Here is a 14,579-nt window from a genome sequence, read left to right on the forward strand (position 1 = left end):
GAGTGGCTGGTGAATCCCAGCCAGATGGGCAGGGTAAATATAATAATAAATTACTATTACTATTATTCTCTCCCACCCCCAATTCCCAACCCAGCATAAGAATTCTATTGCTACCGAGCATGCTCCATCCTCATTGGGCAGTTCTGGGGCTCCCCTCCCATTTGGGATTCCCCCCCCCCAAAGGTTGTTTTGACTTCTGCAAGCCTCTGGTATTTTTGCAAACTGACTCTTGTGTGTGAGTGGTGCCGTGTTGACTTACATAAGGACCGGCACTAGCAGAATTGAATCAGCTATTAGTATATATCATAAGACTGCTATGCATTTTTGATCTTGGGTTGTATCCAGTGCTGGAGTAGACCCATAGAAATGAATGGACATGACTAACGTAGTTTCATTAATTTCAATGGGTCAACTCTGAACAGGACTTAGGTGGATGCAATCCTTCTTACATATTGTCCATTTACAATTAACACACACATGATTTAAACAGAAAACTAATTACTGTACGTGTTATATACAGTATTGTTGTAATTGTTGTAACCTACCCTGGAACCTAAGGGCGCAAAGACAGGTTAAGAGTAATAGTAATAATACTGAATTTGCCTAAGACAGTGAAGGATTTTTGGACATTTTGATGCTCAAGCAAATGATCATCTTACACAACAACGTAACGTCAGAGGAGAGAATTCACAGAAGATGCATGGAGAGCTTGCTGGCCTCAGAAGCCCATCTGAATTTTTCAGTGTGTTCTCTCCTCTGAAGTTATGTGAGCAGGCCACTTGCATGAGCAAGACGGATGCCAGAAGTAATAGATGACCTGGCCCTCAGAACACTAATTTCACTGATAGCCATGCCAAAGCCCATTCACAAAAATTAGACCTGAAAGATCGCAAGAGGCAGTTTGAAAGTCATGCGGCAAACTATGATGCATGCCCATCACTTTCAAAGTGTAGCATAACACCAATGTAGTTAGGCAAAGGTAACCATACAGTTTTAATTCACTGCATGCAATAATCTCTCCACCAAGCCTCTTCACAGCATCCCACAAAGGAGCCCACTCCCTGCTCAATTTGAAAGTAGTTTAACTATCTTCGATTCTTCGTTTTGTTTGTTTCAAATTTAAAGACTATTAAAACAGTGGACAAATGTGACTAATCCCCTGCCCAAAGTGAGAGGGTGAGAGATGGGGCATTTTACCTTTCAGAACTTCTGAGATAAATATGCTCCACTCGTTTCCTTAAACACCAGCAAAATGATCACAAGGTTACAGGTAAAAATAGCAGAAATGATATTTTTTTAAAAGTCCTTTCCTACATTATAAGGATTATAGAGAGTGTATTTGTAACAAGAGCTTTGATAGAAAAGATCCACCTTTGAAGCAGAGCCACCTCTTCTACTTCCTATAGAAGCTCATGCTATAATAAAGCAGTGATTCCAAGGTGCCACAAGGCAACTGCTTTTGCTGCAAGAGACCAAGCTAGTTGCCCTTTCGAAATTTCATGAAAGCATTTCCTTCCTACTGAAAGTTTCTAAAAGGCCTTAGAGGAGGGCTCACTCAACAAGTGAAGACAAGCACCACGACCATCACCCGACTGCTGACAAATAACAGCTCTGACTCAAGAGTCACATTAATTGACACCCGTGGGCTGCCACTCATTTCTCCAATGGAGTCAACCAATTGTTTCAGAACAGGGAAAAATAGCTTTGAACCTTGAAATTCAGAAGTCTATTTCTGTTTATGTGACCCTGACCACATTCTGAACAATGTTTCTTTTCTTCTACTTCTGCCAAAGCTGTAAAATGGCAACCTGCGTTCATCTTCCCGGTGGAGAAATCACCGGTTTTTTTAGCACAGACAGGTCACCCACCTTCTGACTAGAGAGGTCTATTTGCAGTTCCACTGGCGATCTTTAAACAAATTCCGTTCCTGCTCCCCTCAAGTTTTCCTTGAAGATGCTCATTTGTGAATTGCTAACTTTACACAGGTAAAGGTCACACAGTCACACACACTCTTGCCTGACCCAATAGTTCCTGCACAGTTCCATTTAAACTGGGCACTATTACCACAAAGTCTAAACTTTTGCTATAGAGGCTTAAATCACCGGCAAGCAATTTCTCGGTCACACTTACTGTCGGGGTTAATGGAGCCAGGTCCACCAGCTTGAAGGCATTTGCTTCCGAGTCATTCAGGAAACCTGCGACTCTGCTGTGGTAGGAGTCCATAGGTGGGTATGAGGTGTCTCTTTGCATGGACTGCGTATTCATATGGGTAAGGTCGAAACCATTTACCCAGGAAATGCCACCAAAACGAAACAAAAATCCTGCTGCGTAGGACCCTTTAATCGATCGGCACAGTTTCACCCATTTTCAACTTCTCAAAAAGACTTGTCTGATTTCTCTCTCCCAGTCTCTTCTGAAGCTGTACACAATCCAATGGTGATTCCCCCCCCCCCTCTGTAAAGCCTCAGAATCCCTCTTTCAGTCTCTAAGCTCAGCAAGAGGCAGCAGCGATGGAAGCAGCTTTCTGTTTAAATATGAGAGCCTGCAGATTATGCACATGCCCAGTTAGGTCCTGATTTGTCCCATGCAAATTCAAGGCAGCAGCTTAACTATTTCATCAAACCAATGGGCATTTCAGTATAATGTCTCTTCCTATTGTCCCTTGGGCAAATTTGAGACATGGTGAAAATAACTCATCAGCTTAATATGATGGGAGAAATAAAAGGAGAGGACAGGTTGGTCTCATTCCAAGCTGGCGTCACTTTTTGTCATTTTAAAACGTGTGTGTGTGTGTGTGTGTGTGTGTGTGTTTGTGTGTGATATTCATGCATCTACTCCTTTTGCAGCCCTGGCACATTAATTAGTCTATACCTGATAATAAGATGTACTCTGACTAAAAGGACATGATCCAGCTAATAAGCAATTTTTACAAGTGCCACTGATATTTCAATGGGGAAGTGTTAAGCATGTTGCTCAGGCAAATTCCCCCTAAAATCACTCTCTGGCTGGATCAGGCCCCAAGGGTCTAATGGATTTAGTTATGAATCTATTTATGTATGTGTTAATGGGTTTGCTTAAAAATCTAGGTCCAAATTAATAATTGTCCTACTTTCAAGGGACAAAGAGAGAGAGAGAGAGAGAGAGAGAGAGAAAGATGAGACTTAAATATTATAACATTAAAGCAAATGCAGTTTGTGCTGCATTGAGGTCCCTTTGGAGTCTTGATTTAAACAAAGACAGAAAAGATACTTTAAAGCAAATGCTAAGAGACCAACCCAGTCTTCAATTGTATCCTTCCTCCCCCATCACATCAGCCAAGGGCAAAACTGTGTACTGTATACTGAGAAGTGTGTACAACGTAACGAACAGACAGGATTGCCCCCTAGAGATGAATTGATTTTTTAAAATGCTGTCCTGTTACGTTATTGAAATGTCCTGTGCAACTTTTGACCTGCTAAGTCAAATGAGCCTGAAATGCGTAATATTTTCCCTCATTTTTTGTAGCCCAACCAAGCAGCAAATAAATACAGTTAATTAATACAGTGGTACCTTGGGTTGCAGACCCGATCCATTCCGGGGTGCCGTTCGCACCCCAAAAAGTCCACAACTCAAGCGGCGCTTTTGTGCATGTGCAAAAGCGCAATAGAGTGCTTCTGCACATGCACGAAGTGCACAGAACACTTCTGCGCATGCACGTGCGGCAAAACCCAGAAGCAAGCACTTCTGGGTCTGCCACGTTCACAACACGAAAAAACCCAGTCCGCAGTGGATGCAACACAAGGTATGACTGTATCTGTACGTGGCAGGAACCAGTGGCAGGTAGTGCCCATTGAGACTGGGAGAGGGAGGACAGGGAGGTCAACAGAAGGTGGCAGCAGAACCAACAACAGGCAGAGCCCACTAATTTTACTTTTGTCCCCATCCTCCTCCCTGCTGAGTTCTACAACACCGGGTCATCCTCTTATATACCTGCTGGGATTGGCAAGGCATCTGACCATCACTTGAATCTCATAGCTCTCCTGACGAGTGCTTTGGTCTGCCCATCAGATACCAGGCACTCTACTATTCAAACTAGGCCCCAGTGTTTTTGTTACAATCTCCTTCTCAATTAACTAATCAATTTTAATCTAGAATTTAAATTCTCAAAACTTTCTTATTTGTCAATTCAAGCAAGCAAACTACTGCTCTCACTTCATTACAAACAGGATTTCTACCTGCAACACACTTGAGCAAACCTGCTCCTCTTCCTTTCACAGATATTTTGTTGCCATTTGCAACTGTAGCTGCCTCTGATTAGTTATCATTTAATTCTTGGGGGAAATAATTAGCATCACACATCACGTGCGTGGAAGTTGCCAAACCAATTAACCAAGTAGAAGGATTACGGTTAATAACACCAGTTTTCCTATAACTTGATATTGTTGGATAGTTTTGATGAACTGCAAAAGCATTTTTAGTTTGCTTTCTGTTGCCACCCTGGAACTTTTCTTTATTAGTGCTTCGTTATTTTGTACAATTCCTTGCAAATGAAGGGAAACAACTTCTCTGCTTGTATATGTTGATAATATAATTATGGTAACTGAGGACCGGGCTGGACTTTGGACATGCTTGGACTAGAGAGTCACAAGTTATGCTGTCCTGGACTAAGATAATGTTTTTATTTTTTAAAAAAACCTGACCAGGACCCTCCAACAATTCTCTGATGAAAATCGGGATGCCCTATTCAATAATAATAATAATAATAATAATAATAATAATAATAATAATAATAATGTTGTTTTATTATTTTTACCCCGCCTATCTGAACTGGGTTGCCCCACCCCAGCCATTCTGTGTGGCTTCCAACGTATATAAAAACATAATAAAACATTAAACAAAACTCCCCTATACAGGGCTGCCTTCAGATGTCTTCTAAAGGCTGTAGAGTTACTTATCTCCTTGGATCGGGGGGTCACATGACTCCATACTCTCCAACATTTCTCCAATGAAAACAGGGACGTCTTAAGCAGGGCCATCTTAACCTTAACGGGCGCTGTGGTGCAGGGATCCCTCAGGCGCCCCCCCCACCCTCACATTTCCCTCCGGGGGGACGGAGACTCCATTTTCCAGAGGTGCCGCGCTCCCCCCCCCCGACACTGCCATGCCGTGCCTTCTGCTTCTCGCCCTCTGCCAGGCACGGCAGGCCATTGGAAGGGAGCAGCCTGACAGACGGGGACGCTGCCAGCTGTGCTCCGCCTCCGGCTGCTCTGCCGAAATGGCTGCACGGCACTGCCGTCCAGGGAGCCCTGGCTGCTGTGCCGATGGGAGGATCACGGCCGGCTTCCGCACAACAGTGCCCACAGCCCGAGAAGAGGCGGGCGAGGGTGGCGCTGCCGGCGGGGCACCGCAACTCGAGCCGGCGTGCAGGAAAAGGCTGTCTGGTGGGCGCAGCAGCGCGGTGCCCCCGGCGGCCCGGCGGCCTGGCGCATTGCGCCGCCCAGCCTTGCCTTAGGGCCGGCCCTGGTCTTAAGGAAAAGTGGGACATTCTAGGATCAAATCAGAAAATGGGACAGCTTCTGTAAATCTGGGGCTGTCCCTGGAAAATAGGGACACATGGAGAGTCTGGATGCACACACACACCTGTCTGGAGTTACACCAAGACTAGAACTGGGAAACCTAGCTCAGGCCAGTGAGCAACTGCTGCACATGGTGAGTTAATGGAACTACAGCTTGGAGTATGATACTCTCAAGTCAACAACAACAACAACAACAACAACAACAACAACAACAACAACAACAAGACTTTTATTATTTATATCCCACCCATCTGGCTGGGCTTCCCCAGCCACTCTGGGCGGCTGTAGCACATATAAAAATATAACAAAATGTCAAACATTTAAAACTTCCCAATATAGGGTTGCCTTCAAATGTCTTCTAAAAGTCAGATACGGTAATTGTTTATTTCCTTGACATCTGATGGGAGAGTGTTCCACAGGGTGAAAGTGACTATTGAGAAGGCCCTCTGCCTGGTTCCCCGTAACCTCACTTCTCGCAGTGAGGGAACCACCAGAAGGTCTTCGGAGCTGGACCTCAGTGTCCAGGCTGAATGATGGGGATGGGGACGCTCCTTCAGGTATACAGTGCTGAGACCATTTAACTTTACAGGCTGTTTGATCCTCCTGGACAGGAAGCAGTGTCAGAGTGCTCCCTGTTAAGCCTTAGCTGAGTACAGGGTATTCCTGAGCTTTAGCATGTTCCTGTATCCTTTCGTTCTGGCTTGCTTCTTGATCCCACCCCCTGGTTTGTCCTTTGGCCCTGGCTTGGTACTGGCTAGTCCCACAAGCTCCTGGGCCAGCTCAATGTAATGGCCTTGGCCCAGCCTTGACACCACCTGTTGACAAGTGATCCAAGTCCCAGAACCATGGTTGTGTCTTTGCCCCTTCTGTCATCCTGTGACAGATCAAACTGAAAGTGGGTCAGTTATGGCCACCAACTTGGATGGCTTTAAAAGAGGATTGGACAAATTCATGGAGGACATCAGTGGCCACTAGCAATGATGGCTATCTTCTACGTCCATCATCAGAGGCAGTATGCCTCTGCACACCAGTTGCTAGGAATCACAGGTGGGCAGAGTCCTGTTGTGCTCATCTCCTGCTTGTGGGCTTCCCACAGGAATCTGGTTGGTCACTTTAAGAACAGGATGCTGGCCTAGATGGGCCGTTGGCCTGATGTCATGGTCTTCATTTCCATCAGTGCAACTAAACAGCCCTAAACAAGGCACACCTCTACAGAGCTTTCCAAAGCGGCTCCCATATCTTCCAGCGGAAGCCTTCCTTTGCAGAACTGCGGACCTGCGGTCTCGAAGCACAAGTAAGGATCAAGAGACTGGGTAACATCTGGCCAATTATCAGCTACCCAAATATCGCAGCCATGCTTAATTGCTGCCGTCATGGTTCCTGAGCCTCCTAGCCACCCTGCCTGCTCCCTGATTGACCTTAATTACCATCATTAAATTTCGTTGTAAAAATAGATGGCATTAGCTATTACCGAAAAACCTTTGCGAGGAGAAGAGAAATCTTACTGTAACATGGAAAATTGAGCCCTCAGGGACCTACTTGGAGTTTACAGCTCTTACACTGCTTCTCTGGGTATTGTTAACTTTCAATCCTCGATTGGGAGAGCAAAGTGATCCTTTGCTATGGGAACTGATGATTCTGCCATGGGATCCTGGGTCTTGCTACTTCCCTCTCTTCCCATGTTTCACGCTACATGGGACAGAGGGAGAAGCAACAGGAAACACACAGGCCAGAGGTCCACGTTGGCTTCCCACGGGATTCCCATCTGCCCCACAGTTATACAACTCAACCGCTGTTGCTTGTAAGGCAGGAACCATAGCTCAGTGGCAGAGCAGAAGTTTTCCATGTGGAAAGTCCCACGTTCAATCCTGGCATCTCCAATTAAAAGGTTCGAGCAGTGGGTGGTGGTGGGGAAATGCTTCTTCCCGAGAGAGCAGAAGACTGCTGGGCTGGTTGGACAAATAGCCTGACCTGGTGTGAACCAGCAACTCCCTAAGCTTCAAAACAGGCAAAGAACTCTTCAACCCAGGGTTGGGAACCTGTGGCTCTCCAGGCAAAGCGCACATCACTCCCAGCCAGAATGACCAAAGGACTGTGACCTGAGGTCTAACAACATCTGGAGGGCCACAGGTCCCTGGCCCTAGGCTGTGTACACACCATGTTCAAAGCACATGTCTTCCCCCAAAGAACCCTTGGGGAACCCCTCCCAGAGCAACAATTCCCAACACCCTTAACAAGCTACGGTTCCCAGAACTCTTGGGGGAAGTGATGTGCTTTAAGTGTATCTGAGGAATCATTAGCTCTTGCAGTTCCGTCTGTGGTCTGTAAAGGCATTTGCTGGATTTTTCATCCTCTTTTGCTTGCCAAATTCAGGGCCTTTCTGCACGTACTGTTTAGAGCGGAACAGTTGCTCTTTGACCTGACATTTTTAAGAGTGAAGTTGTAGGTGATTGTCGGCATTGTTGGTCACATGTCGTTATGATCGGAAAGCGAGTTTTCCTTTCCACACTAGATTGCATACACCAAAGGCTCTTATTTGTAGGGAGTGCATAGGATCACCAGACTGGGCTTCTCTGTACTACGGTAGCACCTTTACACACATAGCATATATACAATCACTGTAGTTTTTACCGTGGCAGCAGTTAAGCAAGGGCTTCCTCTATTGCAAACCAGATACGCACTGAACACAAAAAGGCAACCCGTAGTAGCACAGCCTGGAGGCAGCCCTGAGTAATCCCAAGGCAACTGCATGAGAGTCATCATCATATGTAAACCAGCCCTTGATGTCTTACAGCTGAATCTAGGAACTGTTTCCATTGACAAATATTGTGTATGACCAATGTCCTTGAACTCCATGTCATGGAATTGAAAGTTCCCACTTTCTTACACAAGAATTTCAGAAGGGAAGCTCCAGTGCAAAATAGCTGAATGAGAACTAAGAACTAAGTTTGATTCTCTCGATTTGGGCATGAATGGAGACAATGGTTTCCTGTCCCGCTGTACATGTTAATTGACTTTGCAATGCTGAAATGATTGTGTTATCATGAATTACTGCAGTTGTGAATGGTCACTGTGCTTATTTCCCATAGCTTTAAGCTTTCAATGAATTTCTAGTCTGCACTTTTTTGCATTTGTTTGCTATTTGAGTCCCTTGTCCCTCCCCCACCATCCTTCTAAATATATTTCTGCCAATTTAGGATAAAATTTGGTGCATCTGAGGAAGTGGACCCCATTCCATGAAAAGCCTGTGCCATACAAAATTCATTTAATGTGCCCCAAAACTCTTTGATGTTTTCATTTGCTGCAATGCTTTGAGCAGCTCCCAAAAGGCTCCCATCCAGAGACTGATGCAAATTTCAATAAAGGTGCTCCCAGATATAAAACCTCTGGGAAGACAACTCTTTCACACTTTCAAGCCATCAAGGAACTCATGTGAACATGGGTGTCTATGTATTTGAACAGGGCTTTAGTCCAGTGAGGGCATATATTCAAAATCTCCTGCCTCAGTCTGCTTGTGCCCACAGTAAAGATCTTAGTAGCTCCCACATGCTCCTAAAGAGGAGCATGGCAATTTGTATTGGAGACCCTTCCTGGTAACAGAGAACAGAAGCAGATATAAAGGGTCTCTGTATGCTACTAATGAACAAAGCAGTAACTGTACAAATTTACAAAGTGGGAAAGCTAGAAAGCTGAAAAAGAGGGAAACTACTAAAAAAAGAGGGTCTCTTTTCCATTTGATGTCACAGGAGGGAAGAGAGGAGCAACGGAAAGCATCTAATTTCACAGAAATTTCTTAAAAGAAAAGAAAAGATGCCCACGATGTTCTCATAAAAGCATCAGTTGGGGGCAAACAGCAAAGGCAGAATAAAAAAAGCTGCCTATTTCTGTAGTGCCGCAGTGTGCAGAAATTGGGGGACCCCTGGCCATTTCTGAGGCAATAAGAGCACTGCTGGAGTTCTGTTTGCCCTGTAGTTTTCTTTGGAGAGAATCACAAGTTTATTGTAAGCAGTTGGCAGTACATTATCTGTTCTATAATTATCTTTTGAAAAGGAGCTGTTTATTTCATCCCGAGCACTGTTCTCAGGAAAGTAGAATGCAAACCAGGCTTACTTTTTATCTGTATTTTGAGAACATTAACATCCCTACCTTTGCCGTGGAGTAAGCGCTGCATGGTTAATGAATGCCATTTGACAACACCCACCCACCCACCCAGATATACACAATGCTAATATCATTCCCTCTATTTCTGGTGTTTAGGCTATGAGTGCCATTGTTAATGTAGCCAATACCAATTTGGGATCTCTATGTGAACCCGAAAGACTATTTTTACTTATCGGTAAGTCCGTTTTCTATCTGTTTCGTTGCTGACCCCTTACCTGAAGCTGTTTTTATTGCATGCTTTTCGTGACAATACCATACAATAGATAAGTTAACAATAAAGAAGGAACAGTTAAATATTGTTGCTCAAGGGCATCATTTCACCTGAGACAAGCAGGTGGAGAGCACTGACCGGGCTTGCAAACAGGTACTAGCCTGGTCACTATTGATGAGTAAGAATTGCCTCCTGGTGACCAGCAGAGATGCTTCTGAATGCTGCTGCAATGGGGTAGTCTTTTAAAAAATAAATATATTGTGAGCAAATCAGGGACTTATTTGCGAGTCCAGAAATCGGTCTCATTGTTCCGTACTGGATCAGCAAACTATGATGCTGCAGTTATTTTCTGTGCTTCTGTTATGGGAGCCACTGGAGAGCTGTCCAGGAGAATTAAGAGTATGGGATCTGTGCCAGATCCTGATCAGGGCAAACTGAACACCTCTGCCAGAAAGCCATTAGCCTGTCTCCATCTCCCATGGATCAAACAATTAATAGATCAAAGGTTTCCCAAGCAACAAGGCCTTCAAGGGAATTAGTACAGGGAGACAACAATTATGCTGTCCACAGAGGTCTCTGCTCTCTTTACAAAAAGCAGCCATTTAATTTGAAATTAGAATGTGCTCCCCCAGTTATTATTGAAAACCCCATCTGATGGTGCCGACAAATCATCATTTTGCAATGCCTTCTGTGATGCTCTCCTTGCCACCGCCACTTCTAAGATGTTAGGATGGTATATTTCGCTCCCTGCACAGCTAAGCCCTGAAGTGGCTTAGCACTATTGCCACACCTGCACAGAAGAATGGTTGGTGTGATGGCTGGTGACCCTGCCTCTCTTCCTCCAGCACCACTTGCTGTCCATTCTTTCTCCTTGAAGAGAAAGTGCGGAGGGAGGACACTTTGAAGGTGGAGTTGGAAGGTCTTCCCATGGGCATTGGGTAGGTTGGAAGAGTTGGGTTTCACCACCTTCTCCATGATTGCCAGCTTTCTGATCTTCCCAGCTTCCCAGCCTGCCTGAACATTGTTTACATGCTCTGTGGTTGACTGTAATAGCTGGAGGGTGGGGGGCTTTCACCCTGACTGCCCATCAGACTGTCCTTTCGCTAGGCTTGGGCTTGATGTCTAGGTGGCTCCTTTGTGGCAGTGATAGGTCACAAGGGAGCTTGTAGGGCCATGCTGGGGCAGAATGAATCTCTCTGGTGATGCTGGGAAATGATATATAATGAAGTTTGAAAATATATGTTTAAAATAACTTTTGTTAAAAGACCAGAACCCTTTCTTTTAGGAATTTTAGGTGAAGACATACCAAAGGATATGAGAAGACTGTTCATGTACACGACTACAGCTGCAAGGATGCTTCTTGCCCAGCAATGGAAAGATGATAGCATGCCAACAAAGGCGGACTGGCAGACAAAACTATTGGAATATGCAGAGATGGCCAGACTGACTGGGAAAATCAAAAATCAGGGGGACCACAACTTCAATAAAGAATGGGACAAATGTAGCTTGTATTTAAAAGAACACCGTAAATACTTGAAATCTTTGGCAGGCTTTGAATAACTCTTGCAAGGACACAAAGACGGGGGATATATTTGGAGAACTATAATTTGGATGATTTATAATATGCAGTAGACTAAGATATTGGAAGGACCCACGGAGGGGAGGAGAGAATTCCTAAGATTTGAAAGAATCTCATTTTTGTTTTAAAATTAAAATGTTCTAATTGTGTGAATCAATTTGTAAAATCAATAAAAAATAATTTTTTAAAAAAAGCCCAGGCAAAAATGAGGACCGAAGAGAGAATTTCAGCAGGTGAAGCTTCCTGTTCCTTTTTCTAGGTAAAGGTAAAGGTACCCCTGACCATTAGGTCCAGTCGCGGACAACTCTGGGGTTGTGCGCTCATCTTGCTCTATAGGCCGAGGGAGCCGGCGTTTGTCCGCAGACAGCTTCCGGGTCATGTGGCCAGCATAACTAAGCCGCTTCTGGCGAACCAGAGCAGTGCACAGAAACACCAGTTACCTTCCCACCAGAGCGATACCTATTTATCTACTTGCACTTTGACGTGCTTTTGAACTGCTAGGTGGGCAGGAGCTGGGACTGAACAACAGGAGCTCACTCCCGCCACAGGGATTCGAACTGCCGGCCTTCTGATTGGCAAGCCCTAGTGTGCCTCTGTGGTTTAGACCACTTTTTCTAGATAACTATTAAAAGGTGCAGAAGCCCGTATTCTCTTCTTCACCTGTGGCAGACTCCCGCCCAGTCACTGACCAGAACAAGAGCTTCCTAGTTTCAGCAAGATTGTGGCATCCCGGCCCTCAGATGAGATTAACAGCCATCAGCTGAAACAGTGGTGGGAAGTTGCTGTGGGACCATCAATGTTTGGCCATGGACATCGCTCCAGGGGCCACAACTGACACCAAATGTTCTCCCCAGCTGTGTCTTCCTCTGAGCAGTGCTACAAATTCCCATGGGCATTGAACAGAAGAGAGGATCAGCAAGGGAGTTCCAAGTATGTCATTACTGCAATTACTGAAACAATTACTGAAATGATAATGGGATATTTCCTTTCCCTGGTGGCGGGCTATGTAATTATTTGTTCAGGTTATATATTATTACGTTTCAGAATCCCAGTTGCATTATAATGATTTTTTTAAAAACACACACACACAAGAACACTAAACTAAAACTGCTTGTTGCCAAGGAAAAGAAAATGACACATAAAGGCCAAGATACTGTACACTTAGTTGAACAAAAGGGAGATTTATTTCTGAGCAAATGTGCATAGGATCAGGCTGTATAGGGATAGTTTCAGTGCAGTTCAAAGCAGGTCCTGCCCTTGGCTAAGACCTGAACAGATCCACTATCTTAATGACAGACCAGTCTTCATCCATTCAAGCTGGCTGCTAGGAAATCGATCTAGCTCTTTTAAAGTTCTGCAACCATGTTTCCCCCCATTGCCATTGCTTCTCAAGCCTTCTTCTGTTGCAAGGCTAGATAGCACACTTGCTTCTCCTCTGCCAAGACTTGAAATTCTGTAATCTGGAGATGAAAGTATTTGTCTCTGGATTGATGACTATTTTAAACAGTATTTTTGCTTATTGCCTTTGCTTTATCATGTTTTACAGGAGACCTAAGCAATTCTTTAGGGTGTACTTTGTTTAGCATCCATCAATGGTTATTGCCAAAAACAGGTGCAGATAAGTGAAAGGTTTTTCAAAGTCTTGCCTTTTTAACAACAAGAACAACAAAAAAGAGGAGGAGGAAGAGGTAGGATAGACATTATGCCTTATTCGAAATGTGAATCTTGTCTTTCCCTGTTTCAAGTAATATGCACTTTTGAAACTGAAGTGTGCTATGGAAGAAAGGGTTGGGCAACAAACAGCACTTTGCTTTTGTTGGGGAAAATACATGAGTGCACATACTCTCTCTCTCTCTCTCTCTCTCTCTCTCTCTCTCTCACACACACACACACAGGCACACAACAAATTCAAAATAAGAGAGGAGTGTTCAGCTTAAACCACCCTGGCACAATTTCCCATCAAGCCTGGATGATTTAGTTCCTGGAATGCCATTAAATTCAGTTTCCGTAAAATAAGCAGAACTACCGTATTGGAAAAGTGAAACATATTAAATCAAAGAAAACACGTGAATATTTCCACTACTTTGAAGAGACAGATTGAAAGGCTATTTCCTCCCTCAGTGACTTGTTTTCTTTTCTTACCTTCCAATGGTTGTCAGGGTATTTAAATGGGGGACTTTTATCTCAATTAAATTATGGATGTGCTTTTTTAAACATAAATGCCACCAGGAAAGCAAGAAGAAGAGGCTGTCAGAATATTATAGCTTGCCTGTTTGCTGCTTATGCAATAAAATAAGACGGCCCCCATGTTCCGGCAAGTTTTGCCCAAGTTGATAATATATTTTCTTTACTAATAATGCAACAAACTATTCTCTTGAGTGCTGATGCTTATGTAACCAAAACAACACTCACCCACACACAAGAGGAAAGTACCAGCAGGCTTTGGGGAACCCCATGGTTTATAGAAGCACGAAACTTTGGGATGGGGACAGCAGCGTAGCATGGGTTGCTGGTGCCCGGGGTGGGCAAACCACCAACGCCATCAGAGCTGTGCTGTGCTGCCTGCCTGTGCAGGTGGGAGCCCGGCTGGCTGATGTGACCCTTGGCAGGCAAATCCCTCCAATGCCCATGGAGAGGAGCGCTGTGCCAGGCCATGCTAGGGTCACCCCTTGCCTGCCTACTCCCATCTGTGCCCACTCACTGTGGCCCTTGGCTGCTCTGCTGCCTTTGCTGGGGCAGGGATTCCCGCAGAATCCCGCCTGGTTGTGCACCCTCAGAATTTTGTGCCCAGGGCCATGGCCCCCCTGGACTCCCCCCCAAGCTATGCCACTGGATCAGGAGCCTGGCCAGGGGGAGCACCCCAAAATTCTTTGAGGGAAAGAATGTGCTTTAAAGGTACTATAGTGCATACCGAGCCATGACTGGAAGATCAAGTGAGAACTGCTAAAACGCTGGTTGAAGCTCCTAGCCGTCTCCCAGCTGCAACAAATGGAACACAAGACCTTCATGTTTTAAGGATTCACTTGCAAATCCTTGGATAGCCTATAGCTCAATTTATATACGGTATATGTGG

At 44.8% G+C, this 14,579-nt stretch overlaps 1 protein-coding gene across 3 annotated transcripts in view; it reads right to left on the minus strand.

Annotated features, from left to right (window-relative positions):
* OPN4 (opsin 4) overlaps window positions 1–14,579 on the minus strand; it is a 56,296-nt gene that overhangs the window by 32,870 nt on the left and 8,847 nt on the right. The window contains exon 1 of one of the 3 annotated variants that reach the window (XM_088670181.1): window positions 2,131–2,413. The exons of 1 other annotated variant lie outside the window; for it this stretch is intronic. In XM_088670181.1, coding sequence (XP_088526307.1) covers window positions 2,131–2,265 — 135 coding nt within the window. In that variant the 5' untranslated portion in view covers window positions 2,266–2,413. Of the gene's footprint in view, window positions 1–2,130; window positions 2,414–14,579 lie in introns of those variants that run through there. One more of the 3 variants, XM_035137849.3, reaches the window with a different exon arrangement.

This window comes from Zootoca vivipara, chromosome 5 (assembly GCF_965207765.1).
Source record: "Zootoca vivipara chromosome 5, rZooViv2.hap1.1, whole genome shotgun sequence".
In the NCBI taxonomy this organism is placed as follows: Eukaryota; Metazoa; Chordata; class Lepidosauria; order Squamata; family Lacertidae; genus Zootoca; species Zootoca vivipara.